At 41.8% G+C, this 20693-nt stretch overlaps 1 protein-coding gene across 1 annotated transcript in view; it reads right to left on the minus strand.

Annotated features, from left to right (window-relative positions):
- LOC124722573 (transforming growth factor-beta-induced protein ig-h3-like) overlaps nt 1-20693 on the minus strand; it is a 345746-nt gene that overhangs the window by 86960 nt on the left and 238093 nt on the right. Inside the window, exons 4-5 of the mRNA XM_047247712.1 lie at nt 13794-13939; nt 1907-2065 (exon numbers count right to left, since the gene is read on the minus strand). Of these exons, the coding sequence (XP_047103668.1) occupies nt 1907-2065; nt 13794-13939 (305 nt within the window). The remainder of the gene's footprint in view (nt 1-1906; nt 2066-13793; nt 13940-20693) is intronic.

Consider the following 20693-nt stretch of genomic DNA (forward strand, 5'->3'; position numbering starts at 1 on the left):
TGTCTGTTTATGGTTCAGAAATATTTAAAATAAAATAGAAAATCTAGGTAAGCTGTCAGACAAACTAGCCAAAACACTGAAAGCCCAAAAGTATAAAATATCATTTTATGTAAGAGGTACTACAGCTAATCTCCTATTCAACAGCAAGGACAAAACAGATAAACTAAGCAACAAGGGGGTCTACAAAATAACCTGCACTGACTGCAATAAACTGTACATTGGTCAAACATGTGTTCAAAGAAGGATACAAATATCTAACACACACAGAAATGCTGCATATAGCCAACAAAGCCAGAAAACTCAGCCTACTAGAAGCACTTGAAATTAACAAACACTTAGCCCTAAATCCCCAGCTGGTCCTAAATGACCAATTGCAACTGAGCACATCACCACTCTTACCCTTTACACGATAAAGTAAACCTGCTACTAACCACAAAGTGTCCCAATAGTAAACAAATTCACACCCCAATATAATGTAATATCCCTTATGTGTTTACATTCCTAACTGTAACTCAACTGTAACATTATAATATTTGGTATATGTTAATGCGCAATTTTCTAATAACAAAATGTAACCGCCAAAGAAAACTTCGTTGTTGTACAACCAACAATTAATGTCCAGTGCAACTGTTCACAATAAATACCGAAAAATTGTAAATTTGTAATAATGTGTACTCTAAATAATTCTAATTGTTGTTATACATGGTACTGACAAACCATAAAATGTGATTTATTATGTTAAAGAACAGTTTTACTGAACAAAAATTCAAAAGACACGTTTGACAATTCCAAAGACAATACCACAATTAAAGATCGTATGTAAGTGCGCTGTATCTTAGTCCAGAATGTTTGGTTCGTAAGAACACAAGCTCCTTGTAAACAATAGCCAGTAGTTATCTGAAGATGGCCTAATAAGCCGAAAACTAGTTCATACAAAAAAAAACTGTCTAAGTGTTATTAAACCCTAAATAAAATAGAAAACTGCATTCGACATTCGAACCTGAAAGAATTCTCTCGAGAATTTTTGAGCTGTTATGAGAATAATGAAAGTTTCTACAGTGTATACTGCATTCGAAGGGGCCATCCACACCGACTCTTCTTTCTCTTACCAATCGAACGAGCGACTGTTTTACTATCGTCAAATGACCCAGAAAATATAGTTTTCGTTTCACATCAGTACAAGTTGTGCTGTCACCGCCAGACACCACACTTACTAGGTGGTAGCCTTTAAATAGGCTGCGGTCCGTTAGTATACGTCGGACCCGCGTGTCGCAACCATCAGTGATTGCAGACCGAGCGCCGCCACACGGCAGGTAGTCTAGAGAGACTCCCTAGCACTCGCCCCAGTTGTACAGCCGACTTTGCTAGCGATGGTTCACTGTCTACATACATTCTCATTTGCAGAGACGACAGCTTAGCATAGCCTTCAGCTACGTCATTTGCTACGACCTAGCAAGGCGCCATATTCAGTTACTATAATCTGAACAGATAATATTGTGAATCATGTACCGTCAAGAGCGACGTTCATCTTTAATGGATTAAAGTTAAGTATCAAACTAATTTCTTCCGCTTTCTGAATTCTAATTCCTTGTCACGTTCCAGACCTCACGTCAATATAGTCCTTCCCTCCTCACGCCATCCTGCGTGAGCTAAAACGCGTGCTTTCGGCCTCCTCTAGTAACACGGTGTTGGCTCTTCAGCCAACACTACACAAGTAATCCATTCAAATAGCGATGCTGAAGACTCCCGGAGAGCAGCGAGATGCGATGTTTAACAATGGTCAGCGAGGCTGCAGAGTAAACGTACGCAAAGATCTCGTGTATGACACATTTTGTGTGCAACAGGAGTAGTAACTCACAGACATGGAAGATAGATACGGTAGCGTTTGATGTGTCAGAGTGCTCACCCCGCTGGCGTACTTGTTGACGCGCAGGTGATGTCCGGTGTAGCGCGACTCGAGCAGCAGGTCGGCGCGGAAGTGCTGCGACGGCACGCGTCCGGACACCATGTGGTACAGCAGCAGCGACTGGTCCGTCAGGCGCGCGCGCTCCTCCCGGGACAGCTCCTGTGTAACAGTAACACCCTGTAACAAAACTTCGAGGAGTAACAGAAACGACTCTACAGATCGTCTAAGATATAGGGCAAAAACATTCCGCTATGCCACCCTTACGGCTGAAAACGAGAGTTGGTACGCTAACTGATTAGACTTGGCCGTCTCAGCAATGCTGTGGCCTGCGTGGATGCATTCGATGCAATCCGACGTCCTGAATGTTGTCAGGCCCACCGACAGAGTCCGCAGCTCGTGGTATAGTGGGTAGCGTCGCTGCCTCTGGATCGCGGGGTCCCGGGTTCGATTCCCGGCCGGGTTGGGGAAAAAAATGGTTCAAATGGCTCTGAGCACTATGGGACTTAACTTCTGAGGTCATCAGTCCCCTAGTCTTAGAACTAGTTAAACCTAACTAACCTTAGGACATTACACACATCCATGCCCGAGGCAGGATTCGAACCTGCGACCTAGCAGCAGCACGGTTCCGGACTAAAGCACCTAGAACCGCTCTGCCACAGCAGCCGGCGCAGGGCGCCACACTTTTGCACCATTGCAGAAGAAATTCGTAGACACGTTTGAGCCAAATTTCACACTGCTGCGTCGGACTGGGGGAAAACTAAGAGGTTGCAAAAGAGTGACTCTTTAATTCTTTTTCGCAGTGTATTTCGGAATGAGTTCTTGTTCTCAATCTGTTCTTCAAGACTTTCAATACAACCCCTCGACGTTTGTTGGTAACATTTTGTTAAACGTTGTGTATCACAAAAGTTCACTACATTAAGCTTACCAACACTTACATAAGTATATATGAACTTATGCACACTGAATCCAAACTCCCTGTATGGAACAATAACACACAGACGAAGCTGGGAAACATTAATCGGAAAGCTAACCTCGCTAATCGTTAATCCGTTACTAAAAAAAGGTAAGAACATTAAAACGTTACTTTACAGGAGATTTATCAGAAGTTAATCATTAATCGTTAACTCGTAATAGTAAACTTTATGTTCTGGATGTAGTGAAATGGCCGGCCAAGTGGCCGTGCGGTTCTAGGCGCTACAGTTTGGAACCGCGAGACCGCTACGGTCGCAGGTTCGAATCCTGCCTCGGGCATGGATGTGTGTGGTGTCCTTAGGTTAGTTAGGTTTAAGTAGTTATAAGTTCTAGGCGACTGATGACCTCAGAAGTTAAGTCGCATAGTGCTCAGAGCCATTTGGTTGGTTGGTTTGGGGAAGGAGACCAGACAGCGTGGTCATCGGTCTCATCGGATTAGGGAAGGATGGGGAAGGAAGTCGGCCGTGCCCTTTCAGAGGAACCATGCCGGCATTTGCCTGGACTGATTTAGGGAAATCACGGAAAACCTAAATCAGGATGGCCGGACGCGGGATTGAACCGTCGTCCTTCCGAATGCGAGTCCAGTGTCTAACCACTGCGCCACCTCGCTCGTGGTGGTGGTGGTTAGTGTTTAACGTCCCGTCGACAACGAGGTCATTAGAGACGGAGCGCAAGCTCGGGTTAGGGAAGGATTGGGAAGGAAATCGGCCGTGCCCTTTCAAAGGAACCATCCCGGCATTTGCCTGAAACGATTTAGGGAAATCATGGAAAACCGAAATCAGGATGGCCGGAGACGGGATTGAACCGTCGTCCTCCCGAATGCGAGTCCAGTGTGCTAACCACTGCGCCACCTCGCTCGGTCAGAGCCATTTGAATCAGTTTGTAGTGAAATGAGCAAATGAATCAAACGTATTACCGTTGCTTAAATAAAAATCTTTTGCTTTAAATGCGAACATTTTTAGCTTAGGCTTTACCGTGACTGTTACTGACATTAAATGAAACAACAAGTTCACTGTTACCAGTCACCGTTTTATTTATTTCCACGACGCGTTTCGAAGGTTTAAACCTCCATCATCGGGTGGATTTACATTAGTAAGTATTACATTTGTGTGTGTGTTGTGTTACGATTTTTTTGGAGGAACTTGTGGCACTGCCTAGTGGAGAAACGAGACACTCTTTCAGAATATGGTTTAGGATTACTTTTGACGAAAAATTAAACTGATATCTAATGGTAAACATTAAATAAGTAAATACAGTACCTTCAGTGATCACAGGTTCATTTTGCTATCGTAACACATCACATGTATACTGCCACATTGTAAACAAATATGGCGTCTGGAATCAGCTGGGTGCAAGGTTCGTATAGCAGAGGTGAAGACATAATCGCAAAGTGCAAAGAATATACATCATAACAATATTATTACAGAATAATTGCATTAAGCATTTGGCGGTGTTTGTTTTGAGGTGTCAAGTATATGTGTGTGTACTTCAGGTGGTATATAAATCCAATTCTGACAAGTTAAAACAGCAAACATTCGTACTCGTTTATACAATCAGGTGAAATGTTAAAATGGCTTAAGCTTCATACTTATTGATAAAAATTAGGTGAAATGTTACAGACTGTAATTACAATGATCATATTGGCTATAACAGTAAAATCATACATACATTACACTCTTTGATTGGGGTTAATAAACAGATGTGAAGCGAGGGGCTGGAGGCAGAAGGAGAGGTAGAGAGAGAGAGAGAGAGAGAGAGAGAGAGAGAGAGAGAGAGAGAGAGAGAGTGTGTGTGTGTGTGTGTGTGTGTGTGTGTGTGTGCGTGCATTTTTATGAGTGTAGGCAGTTGCTGAAAACGGAGATGATACTATTGTAAATATTGTCATTTTTGTCATTTAAGATGGATTCTGGTTGTTTCATTTGATGTTTGTATATTTGGAGTGTTTCAAGGATGTCTAGTTTTCTGCCTTTTGGTTGGATGTGTAAGATCCTAATACTTGTGTTGTTAACATGGTGTTTTGTTTCATGCAGGTGGGTAGCTATTGCTGATGTGTGATTTTTTTGTTTTTAGTGCTGCCATGTGTTCCTTGAACCTAATCTCAAATGATCTGCCTGTCTGGCCTATGTAGAAGCAGTCACAGTCCTAACATTGAATTTGTACACACCTGTGTGATGAAGTGGGTTTCGTGTGCCGATGTTGTGGGGTAACTTCTGTCCAATCTTGTTGTCTGTTATAAAGGATATGCTTATGCCTTTCCGTTTGAAGACATTGGCAATCTGGTATGAAATGTTACCCAGAAAGGGGATTGTATGGAAGGTGTTATTTTCTTTTTGTTTTTTGTGTTGTGATTCCTTTGCCATTATTGAGTGTTTTAGGGTGTCTACTAAGGAGCTGTTATAACCATTTTCAATAGCTGTTTGTTGTAATGGACAGAACAACATACATAGAAAAAACTTTAGACTTCTTCCAAACCAGCAACATAACTGAAATACATAAAGATCCAACAGCCAGAATACAAAAGGAGATTAAACACATTTCAAACAACATTAACTTCCTACTCACCATCCAAGAAGCAAGAAACATTGTAACAATGAGCCCACAAGCACCTTGCCTTAGATCACAACCAAAGATCCACAAAAACGGGACCCCCATCAGGCCCATAGTGAACTGTAGGAACAGCCCAATATTCAAGCTCAATAAAATACTCTTCAGAATTCTCAAACAAACATACACATTCAATAATGAGAGAACACTTAAAAACACAACAGAATTTACACAATATGTCAAAAACATACAAGTACCTGATGGAGCCACACTTGCCTCATTTGACATACAAAACCTATATTCCTCTGTGCCAATAGATCCCAGCCGGCCGAAGTGGCCGTGCGGTTAAAGGCGCTGCAGTCTGGAACCGCAAGACCGCTACGGTCGCAGGTTCGAATCCTGCCTCGGGCATGGATGTTTGTGATGTCCTTAGGTTAGTTAGGTTTAACTAGTTCTAAGTTCTAGGGGACTAATGACCTCAGCAGTTGAGTCCCATAGTGCTCAGAGCCATTTGAACCATTTTTTTGAACCAATAGATCCCACACTACAGATAATTAATGCCAACCTACATAAACACAAAAATATCCCTTCAACTCACATTAATGAACTAATGGACCTGCTTGAATTCACACTTTCACACAACTATTTTAAATTTAACAATAAAATCGACCAACAAACAGATGGTCTGGCAATGGGCTCAAATCTTTCCGGATTGCTAGCAGAAATATTTATAAGTAACCTAGAAGACAAAATACTGAATTCCAATCACCCCCTCCTCAAAAATATCATCTACTACTACAGATATGTAGATGATACCATCATTTTAATCCAAGACACTAAAGATGACGACAGTGAGTTGAATCAGTTTTTCAACAACTCCCATGGAAACATAAAATTCACAGTTGAACACCAAAAAGACGACAGTATAAATTTCCTAGACCTTACCATTAGAATAAAGAATAACAGACATCAGTTTGAAATTTATCGGAAGCCTACCACAACACATACCACAATCCACAACTCCTCTTGCCACCCCGCAGCACACAAAATGGAAGCATTCTGGTACATGATTAATAGAGCTATCCAACTACCACTCTCAGAAGATAAATGTGATCAAGAAATTGAAATAATAAAACAAACAGCTATTGAAAATGGTTATAACAGCTCCTTAGTAGACACCCTAAAACACTCAATAATGGCAAAGGAATCACAACACAAAAAACAAAAAGAAAATAACACCTTCCATACAATCCCCTTTCTGGGTAACATTTCATACCAGATTGCCAATGTCTTCAAACGGAAAGGCATAAGCATATCCTTTATAACAGACAACAAGATTGGACAGAAGTTACCCCACAACATCGGCACACGAAACCCACTTCATCACACAGGTGTGTACAAAATTGAATGTTTGGACTGTGACTGCTTCTACATAGGCCAGACAGGCAGATCATTTGAGATTAGGTTCAAGGAACATATGGCAGCACTAAAAAACAAAAAATATCACACATCAGCAATAGCTACCCACCTGCATGAAACAAAACACCATGTTAACAACACAAGTATTAGCATCTTACACATCCAACCAAAAGGCAGAAAACTAGACATCCTTGAAACACTCCAAATATACAAACATCAAATGAAACAACCAGAATCCATCTTAACATAAATGTTGACAGCTGCCAAGAGTACAAGAGATTGACCTCATTCACAGATAATTCATCACACCAACAGCTTGTACCCCTTGTCAGCTTAAAACTGTATGTACATCAACTACTGGCACAAATGTATATCTATCTGCATATTTTATAGCATTAACCAATGTATTACCCCAACCTTTAGGCAGCTAATGTATGCAACATGCAATCTTAAGACTCCTTGCCATGTAAATGTTTCCTCTCATATAATCACTCTTTCCTCTCTCCCTCTCTCTTTCGCTCTCTCTCTCTCTCTCTCTCTCTCTCTCTCTCTCTCTCTCTCTCTCACGCACACACACACACACACACACACACACTCTCTCTCTCTCTCTCTCTCTCTCTCTCTCTCTCTCTCTACCTCTCCTTCTGCCTCCAGCCCCTCACTTCACATCTGTTTATTAACCCCAATCAAAGAGTGTATGTATGTATGATTTTACTGTTATAGCCAATATGATCATTGTAATTACAGTCTGTAACATTTCACCTAATTTTTATCAATAAGTATGAAGCTTAAGCCATTTTAACATTTCACCTGATTGTATAAACGAGTACGAATGTTTGCTGTTTTAACTTGTCAGAATTGGATTTATATACCACCTGAAGTACACACACATATATTTGACACCTCAAAACAAACACCGCCAAATGCTTAATGCAATTATTCTGTAATAATATTGTTATGATGTATATTCTTTGCACTTTGCGATTATGTCATCACCTCTGCTATACGAACCTTGCACCCAGCTGATTCCAGACGCCATATTTGTTTACAAATGTGGCAGTATACATGTGATGTGTTACGATAGCAAAATGAACCTGTGATCACTGAAGGTACTGTAGTTTACTTATTTAATGTTTACCATTAGATATCAGTTTAATTTTTCGTCAAAAGTAATCCTAAACCATATTCTGAAATAGTGTCTCGTTTCTCCACTAGGCAGTGCCACAAGTTCCTCCAAAAAATCGTAACACAACACAAACACAAATGTAATACTTACTAATGTAAATCCACCCGATGATGGAGGTTTAAACCTTCGAAACGCGTCGTGGAAATAAATAAAACGGTGACTGGTAACAGTGAACTTGTTGTTTAATTTAAAAATCTTTTGATTGGAAAGTAGATAGTATATCGAAGGTACATAAAAATAAAATTTAATGATTTAATCATTTAGTTTAATGATTAATTAGCTATCAATGTTAAGTCAGGGAAGAATCAAAATACAGGAGAATCAGTTAGTATCTGACATAACGTGCATATTTCCCTTCATGAACATCAACATGCTGTAGTTTTCATCCGAGAGGGAGGCTCGTTTAGGAGACAAATTATCTTTGCCTATAGAAAATTATATTTAATGAATGCATTTATTAAAACCTGTTCCCCAAGAAATACCGCATCATGAGTCTCTTGACTTTATGTCCAGTGACATTTTTACTGGATTGGTTCAAATGGCTCTGAGCACTATGGGACTTAACATCTATGGCCCCCTAGAACTTAGAACTACTTAAACCTAACTAACCTACGGACATCACACAACGCCCAGTCATCACGAGGCAGAGAAAATCCTTGACCCCGCCGGGAATCGAACCCGGGAACCCGGGCGTGGGAAGCAAGAACGCTACCGCACGACCACGAGCTGCGGACATTTATTTATTTATTTATTTTTTACTAGACTCTGGGATTCACTTTTTACAGATGGCTTCTCTTTAGATGGTTGTGAGAGCTAGAATGCGATGGCATGATTTAGTTTCCACAGTTAATCCACTAACAAAAAGTAGTAATTAATTATTAGTGCGCACTCAGTAAACAAACAACAATAAACAGCAAACATCCAGTTATTCTCGCTCGCACTCGATTGTTTACATCAATCGAGCGCACCACGGCGTAGCCAGACACCTACATGACCCAAACTTGTCCGGACAATGTTTCCGCGGGATGCGTAGCGTCATTTTTGTTGTAAATAGTCGGTGCCTAATTAACGATTAACGAACGCAAAGAAAGTTAACGGAAGTTAGAATCCGTTAACGTTTTCTAAAATTAAAAGTTAATCCGTTACTCGAAAAGTTAACTTTGTTAATTAACGATTAACAAATTAATTGTCTTGTGCCCAGCTATGCACACTGGATGAAAAAGAGAGCACTGAAAATGGATAAACTATTTCTGCCAAGCCCATTTCCATCATTCTCCAGTAGTGCAGACGTTATAACGAATAATGATATGACTCTCGCGAGCAGCATCTTCACGAACAGATTACCAAAGTGCTGTAACAAATGCGACTGATAGGGATCACAGCATAACAAATTTAAACGTTTGTAATCTCGTGTGTGTTCTGTACAGAAATAGCGGAACCAGAGAAACTGCAGTAAGACAAAGTAGGAGGATCGCTTCTTATCCACAGACATCAGATAGTGACTGTAATACTAGCGAGAGCGCACAGCCAACAGGGAACTCTCTTCACAATATGTCATTTAGGAGAAGGGCTGTTACATACCGCTCTATACTATGAGGTGCAGTGAAGTATCTTTAAAGAGAAAAGAGCAAATTTAGAACGGTACACATTCTTAAAATAGTGGAAGAAATTGTTATTCTGAATATAACAAGGAAGTGGCGAACTTTTGTAAGTAAGTACTTATCCATGTTAATGGTAACTGAGTTCCGTGACTGGGTTCAGTTACTAAGAAGAAATATAGCATCCAGCCACATTTTGTGCAGTATCGCGCCGTCAGTACAAGGTTTTCATAGACAGCTTTTTGCATGTTGCAGCTACCTTTCGTCCTGTAATTTATGGCTCCTTTTCCTCCTTTGAATGCGTAGCGCACACACTGTAAGGTTCACTGATGCTCTGTCGTGGCGCAGTAATCGCCGAGTGGGCGCCTACGCCAGCTCGAGATGGTTGAAAGTCCGAAAAGCGTCTGGGCAGCTGGTTACTGTATTTCTTGGGTTGCACCACAGAAAATAATTAGAGAGGAAATATAGTTCCGATAACTCTTTCCGTAATGAGAGAGGAATGAAAGTCTGCAGAGAGACAGCGGTAGCCTTCCTCAGAGACTTGCTACATGACCACTATTACGAATTTTTTGTAGTTCGAAGGCATATGAAAGGTACCTTAGAAGAAGCATTACTTGATTAATAGTGAAGGTTTTGTGTTTTTAGACTAATTCACCAAGTTTGACCAAACGGTTCCACTCTTTTCCTCAATTCCCGTTCTGCTGCTGCCCCTGACATCTGCAAAATTGTTCTCCAATGTGATGTATAGCCGACCATACAGTAACCAATATCTGGCGGCCACATAAGGTTGCTCAGTGAACATGATAATATTTTGAGTGGTAAGGCTCAAGGGCGAAACGTAATTTCAGGAGAAGAAATGCAAAATTTGTTGCTTGCAGTAGCTGCTCTGTTGTCCAAAAGAATGCCTTGTATAGGACACACTTCTCGAATCTTTGGGGTACTACCTTGTAATGCAAGGCGAAGGGTACTCCTACTAATATTAGCCACTCCATGTCCATTGTACTCAATTACTGAGAGAGGGAGAATGATACTACGCCTCAGTACGTGCTTTGATCTCGCATTTCTGATACAGACAGTAAAATACTAATCCTCTAATATTATCCAACAGTGTTTCGCGAAAACAATATCCGGTTCCTTCCAGAAATTCTCTTTTCGGTTTACAGAGTATCTCTGTTAAATTTTTAATGAGCTATACTGACCTCTTACGAGGGTAGAACCGCTTTTCTGCGTTCCTTCGGCGTTTGTGGAAAGGACTGCTTGATTGGGCTCCGAATATTCAAGCAGTACTTTAGAATAAGTCTCAAAGGAGGCCTGTATGAGGTTGGTCTGCCACTTGCACTGCAATTTTCCATAATTCCCCTAACAAATATAAGCTTCCATTTGCCTTCCGTACTAATATTTTTTTTCAAAAACAGCAAGGTATTTAAAACCAATGAACAGTGAACAACAGCAGCTCCACATATGGCGTATACAAACAAAAGTCGTACTCTATAGCGACTTGTAACATCATAATATGGAAAGGAACCAAAGTAGTATGACATCGAAAAATTACCATCACCTTTTGAAATACATCATAATCGTAAAATATTTAATCAGAAACAAATCTAACAGAATATATAATTATAAAAACCATTTTAAATGACACTTCACAAGTAAAGATTTAAAATTCCGCTGTTTTTGAAAAAAATTCAAAGAGCTTAAGTGTGGTAGTTACTTGTACTTTTATTGCATTAACTGTTTTATGCTTGACGAATGGAAGTTGTAATAAGTCATTCTCTACACCCAGGAAAGTCACCCCCTACCTGAGGAACACTTGTGGGACCAGAGGTAGTATATTAGTAGTTATATATATGTTCTGTCACCGTTTTCTGTTAAACTTGGCTTTGTTGTAGATATGTGTAAAATCTTGACATGTTTTACATTCTATTTCGGAAAATACTGTATTGCCTGTCTGGTAAGTATGTATCGGTACGATATATTCTGTCTTGTCAAATGCACGCAATAATTTTTGTAATAGTTTATCGAATAATTTGTAATTTTAATATTCCGTCCCGCAGGATGATTTGAAAATGGTTTCAGGTAAATCGAAACTTGTTGCCAGTTAAATAAAAAGCGAATCTTGCAACTTTGGCTGTTTCTATATCGAATTGGCTAATGCAAGTAACTTATGGTTAGCACAACACACACACACGCATGCCCGAGGGAGGACTCGAACCTCCGGCGGGAGGGACTGCGCAGTACGTGAGATGGCGCCTCTGACCGCGCGGCCACTCCAAGCGGCTGCAGTTAATATACGAGGGTGAGTCAAATGAAAACCTTAAATATTTTTTTTAAATATTATTTATTGTGCAGAAGTGGTACAAAGCTGTATCACTTTTCAACATAATCTCCCCCACTCTCAATGCAAGTCGTCCAGCGCTTACAAAGTTCATAAAGTCCTTTAGAAAAAAAATCTTTTGGTAGTCCGCGCAACCATTCATGCACCGCGTGGCGTACCTCTTCATCAGAACGGAACTTCTTTCCTCCCACTGTGTCTTTGAGTGGTCCAAACATATGGAAATCGCTTGGGGCAAGGTTGTTGAGTATGATGGGTGAGGAAGACACTCAAAATGGAGGTCTGTGATTGTTGCAACTGTTGTACGGGCAGTGTAGTGACTTGCGTTATCATGTTGAAAAAGGACATCTGCTGACAGCAATCCACGTCGCTTTGATTTGATTGCAGGCCGTAGATGATTTTTTAGGAGATATGTGTATGATGCACTGGTGACAGTGGTCCCTCTAGGCATGTAATGCTCCAAAATGACGCCTTTTTCGTCCCAAAAGCGTGTCAGCATAAAATTCCCTGCTGATGGTTCTGTTCGAAACTTCTTTGGTTTTGGTGATTAGGAATGGCGCCATTCCTTGCTCGCTCTCTTCGTTTCCGGTTGGTGGAAGTGGTCCCAGGTTTCGTCCCCAGTAACGATTCATGCAAGGAAGCCATCACCTTCCCGTTCAAAGCGCCAAAGAAATTCTTCACAAGCATCAGCACGTCGTTCTCTCATTTCAGGGCCGGCCGCGGTGGTCTAGCGGTTCTAGGCGCTCAGTCCGGAACCGCGGGACTGCTACGGTCGCAGGTTCGAATCCTGCCTCGGGCATGGATGTGTGTGATGTCCTTAGGTTAGTTGGGTTTAAGTAGTTCTAAGTTCTAGGGGACTGATGACCACAGATGTTAAGTCCCATAGTGCTCAGAGCCATTTGAACCATTTGAACCATCTCATTTCAGGAGTTAGCTGCCGTGGCACCCATCTTGCAGACACTTTGTGAAACTGGAGCACATCATGCACAATGTAGTGTGCTGACCCATGACTAATCTGTAAACATGCTGCAATGTCATTCAGTGCCACTTGCCGGTTTCCTTCACTATGGCTTCAACTCCTGCAATGTTCTGTGGAGTCACAACTCCTTGTGCCTGACCTGGACGAGCAGCATCTTCAACTGAAGTCACACCATTTGCGAACTTCCTACTCCATTCGTAGACTTGCTACTGTGACAAACATGCATCACCGAACTGAACCTTCATTCGTCGATGAATTTCAGTAGGTTTCACACCTTCTCTGCGCAAAAACCGAATAACAGAACGCTGTTCTTCCCTGGTGCAAGTAGCAATTTTTTTTTCTTTATTGTTATTTTTAAACCTGTTTACAGGCAGGCCAGCAGCAGCATACTACGCCGCTCTTTGGCCACAAGTCGCAAGTGAGTCGGCCATCTTTATACTGATACTGCGACGGTAAGTGTGCACCTGCACTATGATGCCACCTACAGGCCCTTCTGCACGCTGTTTGTAACACGCTTACCAACTTACAGGATAACGTCGCGAAATTTCGATTTGTTATTACAAATTTAAGGTTTTCATCTGACTCACCCGCGTAGCACACTGGAAATCCAGTAATATTTTAAGTTACCGCTAATGTTACAGTCAGATAATATCAGGTTCTTTCTTTCGTCTGTTGTTATCTCCCATTTATCAGCATTTAAAGAGAACTCTCATTTAACACCCGAGCTGGAAACAGTAAGCCGTTCACTTACCTAGTGACGACACGCTGATGACACGTAAAAGTTCACACGATTGTCTCTATAGTAGAGAGGTAAAATAAAATTCCAAAATGGAGGCAGAGCAGCGGCGACTTACGTCGAAGGTGTGGTCAAGCGGCGCGAAGAGCGTGACGGCGCGCCCGCCGGCGAGCACGTCGGCCAGCCCCGCCTGCTCCACGTAGCTCACGAACTTGGCCGCGCCTCGCTCGCGCGCCGTCTCCAGCACGTTCTTCAGCGGCCGCACTGCACACAACACAAGCACTTCAGGCTACTGCCCACACACACCCAGCCCACGGCTCACACTCCGGAGCAAGGCTGCAATCACTCTTGAAAAGCAATAGTATAACACTAAAACAATTCTAAAGTCTCTAGATACATACACTGAAGCACCAAGGAAACTGTATAGACATACATATTCAAATACAGAGATATGTAAACAGTCAGAATACGGCGTTGTGGTCGGCAACGCCTACATAAGACAATAAGTGTCTGCCGCAGTTGTTAGATCGGTTACTGCTACTACAATGACAGGTTGTAAAGATGAGTTTGAACGTGGTGTTATAGTCGGCGCACGAGCGATGGGACACAGTATTTCCGAGATATCGATGAAGTAGGATTTTTCCGTACGATCATTTCACGAGTTTACTGTGAATATCACGAATCCGATAAAACGTCAAATCTTGGACATCGCTGCTGCGGTAAAAGACCCTGCAAGAACGGGAGCAACGACGTGTGAAGAGAATCGTTGAACGTAACGGAAGTCCAACCTTTCCGCAAATCGCTGCAGATTTCAATGCTGGGCCATCAACAAGTGTCAGTGTACGAACCATTTAACGAAACATGATCGATATGGGCTTTCGGAGCCGAAGGTTCACTTGGTACCCTTGATGATTGCACGACACAAAGCTTTACGACTCGCCTGGGTCCGTCAGCACCGATATTGGACTGTTGATGACTGGGAACATGTTGCCTGGTTGGACTAGTCTCGTTTCAAATTATATCGAGCGGATGGACGTGTACGGGTACGGAGACAACCTCATGAATCCATGCCACCTCTTGTCAGAAGAGGACTGTTCAAGCTGGTGGAGGCTCTGTAATTATGTGGGGCGTGTGCAGTTGCAGTGATATTGGACCTCTGATACGTGTAGATGCGACTCTGACAGGTGACAAGTACGCAAGCTTCCTGTCTGATCACATGCATCCATTGATGTCCATTGTGCATTCCGACGGACTTGGACAATTCTATCAGGACAATGCGACACCCTACACTTCCAAAATTGCTTCAGAGTAGCTCCCAAAACACTCTTCTGAGTTTCAGCACTTCCGCAGGTCACCAAACTCTCCATACATGAACGTTATTGAGCATATCTGGGATGCCTTGAAACGTGCTGTTCAGAAGAGATCTCCACCCCCTCATACTCTTAAGGATTTATGGACAGCCCTGCAGGATTCATGGTGTCAGTTCCCTCCAGCACTACTTCAGACATTAGACGAGTCCATGCCACTTCGTGTTGCTGCACTTCTGCGTGCTAGCGGGGGCCCCACATGATATTAGGCAGATGTACCAATTTCTTTTTCTCGTAAGTGTAAATCTAATAGCTTGGTAAACAGCACATTGAGAAATAAAGTTTAATGTTAAATAGGGTACCATACGTGATACACCAGGAACGATAGCAACGAAATTTAATTCATTTTTCGTGAACAGTATTTTTTTAAAAGTCACAAGTCTTCATCAGACACAAGGGTATCGTCAGGAGTGACCCAGGGATGTGTGACAGTACCGTTGTTATTTTTTATATACATAAATGAACTGGTAGACAGGCCGGGCAGCAAGCTGCGGTTGTTTGCTGATGATGCTGTGGTGTGCAGGAGGTGTCGAAGATGATACAAGGTGACTTAGACAAAATATCTAGTTGGTTTGATGAATGGCAGCAGGCTCTAAATGTACAAAAATGTAAATTGATACGGACGAGTAAGAAAAACAAACCGGAAATGTTCGGACACAGTCATGTCGTTCAAATATCTGGGCGTAACGTTGCTCAGCGATATCAGATGGAATGATCACGTGAGGTATGTGACAGGGAAGACGAATGGTCGACTTCGGCTTATTGAGAGAATTTTAGGAAAGTGTGGATCATCTATAAAGGAGACAACATATAGGACGCTAGTGTGCGCTATTCTTGAGTACTGCTCTAGTGTTTGGGAACCGCAACAGGTCGGATTAAAGGAAGACATCGAAGCAATTCAGAGGCGGGCTGCTAGATTTGTTACCGGTAGGTTTGAACAACATGCAAGTGTTACGAAGATGCTTCGGGAACTAAAGTGAAAATCCTTGGTGGGAAGGCGACATTCTTTTCGGGGAACGCTAATGAGAAAATTTAGAGAACCAGCATCTGAAGCTGACAGCAGAACCATCCTACTGCCACGAACATACATTTCAAGTGAGGACCATGAAGATAAGATACGAGAAATCAGAGCTCATATGGAGACACATAGCCAGTCGTTTTTCCCTCGCCCTATCTGAGAGTAGAACAGGAAAGGAAACAACCAGTAGGGATAAGGGTACCCTCTGCTATCCTCTGCCATTCACCGTACGGTGGCTTGTAGAGTATTTATGTAGATGTAAATGTCGATGTAGATGGTTTGGTGCGGCCCGCCACGAATTCCTGTCCCGTGTCAACAATTTCATCTCAGAGTAGCAATTGTAACCTACATCCTCAATTATTTGCTGTATGTATTCCAATCTCTGTCTTCCCCTACAGTTTTTACCCTCTAGAGCTCCCTGTAGTACCATGGAAGTTATTTGGTGATGTCTTAACAGATGTCCTATCATCCTGACCCAGATTCTTGTTAGTGTTTTCCATATTCTCCTTTCCTCGCCATTTCTGCGGAGAACCTCTTTCCTTACCCTACAAGCCCACCTAATTTTCAACATTTTTCTGTAGCACCACATCTCAGATGCTTTGATTCTCTTCCGTTACGGTTTTCCCACAGTCCATCGTTCACTACCATACAATGTTGTGCTCCAGACCTAAAGTTCCGTAACTTCTTCCTCAAATTAAGGCCTATGTTTGGTACTAGTAGACTTCTCTTGGCCATGAATGCCCTTTTCGCCAGTGCTAGTCCGTTTTTTATGTCCTCCTTACTCCGTCCGTCATGGCTTATCTTGCTGCCTAGAAAGCAGAAGTCCTTAACTTCGTCTGCTTTGTGATCCCCAATTCTGACGTTAAGTTTCTTTCTGTCCTCATTCCTGCTACTTCTCATTACTTTCGTTTTTCTTCGATTTACTCTCAATCCATATTCTGTACTCATTAAGCTGTTCATTCCATACAACAGATCCTGTAATTCTTCAAATGGTTCAAATGGCTCTGAGCACTATGGGACTTAACATCTGAGGTCATCAGTGCCCTAGAACTTAGAACTACTTAAACCTAACTAACCTAAGGACATCACACACATCCATGCCCGAGGCAGGATTCGAACCTGCGACCGTAGAGGTCGCGCGGTTCCAGACTGTAGCGCCTAGAACCGCTCGGCCCCTCCGGCCGGTTGTAATTCTTCCTTATATTTACTGAGGATAGCAATGTCATCGGCGAATCTTATCACTGGTATCCTTTTACCTTGAATTTCAGTCCCACTCTTGACCCTTTCTTTTATTTCCGTCTTTACTCCTTCGATGAATAGATTGAACAGTAGGAACGAAAGACGTATCTGTCTTACACCATTTTTAATCCGAACACTTCATTCTTGGTCTTCCAGTCTTATTGTTCCCTCTTTGTTCTTGTACAAAATCTCGAAGTACGACATTCCTCATTCAGACTTATCATATAAAACGACGTATTTTTATTACATTTCCGTAGAAAACATATCGGCTATAACGTGAAATGTTCATTTTTGTTCATTACGTATTTACTAACACCAATTAACGCTTATTTTCAAACTGTTGTTTTCTGGAGATTTTTTGTTTCAAATCAGGAGTTAAAACGACTACTTCATCAAATGTAAAGTGCATACGCACATCTTAAATGCAAAAAAACGAAATAAAGAGAACAGATTACTTTAAGCAGGACATTGCACTATAGTATCCGTTACTATACTGCATTTTGAAGTTAAAGCAACTGATTAAAAAACTAAACAACTCAATCTTTGCTGTGACTGTGGACAACTAGAAAATTAAAACCCAGCGTGTGTTAATTTTTCAAAGTACGGAAGTGGAATAATAGTGTATTCGTTACTGATGTTATGCGGTTATGTGTGTTTGATATTTTCAGTGTGTTGTAGTAGGTACGATACATCACATTTGTACAACGTTATGAAGAGAAGCATAGGAGAAAGTGTAGGTCTTCGTGGAATTTTGCTGCTGTTGATCAGTTTTTGCAGTACAGCAGCTGGAACGGAATTGTGTCATTGATGACTGTTATGCCACACAGCACTTACATAAACATTTAGACACGCCAACATTTTTTGTGATTCGTTATCCATGGCCGTGTTTGACAGTATCGAACAATTTACACTCTTTCTACTTCTTTCCTCACTTTTTAAAGGTTTTTACATTTTTGTGATATTTTGCTGCTGTATGTGATGCATAAATGTAAAAAACCCTGTTCACACTCTCTCTACAAATACTATATTATAAATACTGTAGATGAACTGTATTTCTGCTAATGTTTGCAGTGTTAACTCTATGCCAATCTAAAATTTACAGTTACAAAATTTTTATCAAAAACAAAGGAAAAACTAAGTTATTGCGACTATCGGCTATAATGAACGTAAACCGTCGGTCCCTTCGACGCTGTCATAACCAGTTTCGACTGTATTACCAGTCTTTCTCAATAGTTTACCCCTATTTTTTCGGAATTTCGAACATTTTGTATCATTTTACATTGTCGAAGGCTGTTTTCAGGTTGACAAATCCTATGAACGTGTCTTAATTTTTCTACAGTCTTACTTTCATTATCAAACACAATGTCAGAACTGCCTCTCTGGTACCTGTACCTCTCCTAAAGCCAAACCAATCGTCATGTAACAGATACTCAGTTTTCTTTTCCGTTCTTCTGTATACTATTCCTGTGAGCAACCTGGATGCATTAGCTGTTAGGCTGATTGTGCTATAATTGTAGCACTTGTCGGCTCTTGCTGTCTTCGGAATTGTGTGGATGATGTTTTTTTGATGGTATACCTCCAGTCCTACACATTCTACATACCAGCGTGAATAGTCCTTTTGTTGCCATTTCCGACAATGGTTTCCGAAATTCCGATCGAATGTTATCTGTCCCTTCTGCCTTTTTGATCTTGTCGCCCAAAGATATTTTAAATTCCGGTTCTAATACTGGATCCCCCATCTCTTCCTTATCTACTCGTCTTTCTTTGTGTGTCATGCCACTAGACAAGTCTTTCCCCTCTCTCCACTGCAGTTAACAGTGGAATTTTCAATTGCACTCTTATTGCTACCACCCTTGCTTTTAATTTCACTGATAGTTGTTTTGATTTTTCTATGTTATGTGTCAGTGCTTCCGACAATCATTTCCTTTTCGATTCCTTCACATTTTTCACGTAGCCATTTCGTCTTTGCTTCCCTGCACTTCCTATTTATTTCATTCCTCAGCGACTTACATTTCTGTATTCCTGAATTTCCCTACAAATTTTTGTACTTCTTTCTTTCGACGATCAGCTGAAGTATTTCTTCTATTACCCAAGATTTCTTCGCAATTACCTCCCCTGTATCTGTGTTTCTCCTTCCAGCTCCCATGATAGCTGTTTTTAGAGACGTCCACTCCTCTTTAAATGAACTTCGCTTCTGATCTATTCATTATCGCAATATCTATAGCCTCAGAGAACTTCATGCGTATTTCTTTACTCCTTAGCACTTCTGTATCCCATTTCTTTGCACACTGATTCTTCCTGACAAGTGTAGTAGGATGCATACATGATTAAATTGGTAAGTTTTACAAGGTATACAGGGTGTGAAATTTAGTACGCTGTGCTGCCATCTCTGGCAGCAGCAACGGTTCTAACCCGGCTGGGCATCTAATCGAACTTTGAACTTGGCCAGCATATACGGGGATGTCACCTCACGCCGCTCCAACTCTCAACCAGAGTTCATCAGTCGCAGACGCTGGCGAGTGGTGGGGAACCAGCCCCTCAGCCACTCACGGTCAGGGGTTTCCAATGGAAGATAGTTCTGAACAATGTACTGGCCGAGGCCGTCACACACGTATATGTCCTTCGAGAGGCTATGCGCAAAACTGTCGCTGTGAAAGAAAACACGTGCTGCCGCTCCCGTGTCCGGTGTCGTCGTCGGACGCATCACTGTCGACGCGTCTCTGTCTGTTGTCGCGTCTAAGGAAGCCACAGCAACGGTCGCCGTGCTCACAGTCCGTGATGCTTTAGACGACGTCGCCCTCTCCGTGTGGATACTTGTCTTATTGCAAATAAGCCCAGTCCCTGACTCTCGATACCTGACGTGCCTGTACGATCGTGAACGGCTTAGCGAACATTACGGTTGTCCTCTCTCGCGCTAGCCGCTTAGGACCGTTGAGATCTCACATGGCGCTGAGTATGGCCCCTTAACCCATCGATTACGTATTCGATAAACCGCAATCTCGATAAGAAACAATCCTTCCTTCCGCTGACAAGTTCCACACATGCTGGTACATGTTTCTCCTTCTTACACGAAGCATAACACGATGTTCTCACAAACAACCAACATTTAAATGTCAGTTCTGGGTGAGAAATCCGCTGCTTTAATTTTATTTACATAGAGAATGTAGATGGAGTTACTCCTATCGGCTTTGTCCGGTTGCGCTGGAACGATAATCACTTGCTTATCTAAACAATTAGTATACTTCATCTACATCTATACTCGGCAAGCTTTTCGCCTTGCATTCTTAGAAGTCAAATAGCGCAGTACAAGTATGCCAATGAAACAAAAAGAAGAGAAGAGAAACACGAAGGCAAAAGAAGAGAAGCCCAACTAAATCTACTTAGATGGTGCGTA

Source organism: Schistocerca piceifrons, chromosome X, assembly GCF_021461385.2.
Source record: "Schistocerca piceifrons isolate TAMUIC-IGC-003096 chromosome X, iqSchPice1.1, whole genome shotgun sequence".
NCBI classification, from domain to species: domain Eukaryota; kingdom Metazoa; phylum Arthropoda; class Insecta; order Orthoptera; family Acrididae; genus Schistocerca; species Schistocerca piceifrons.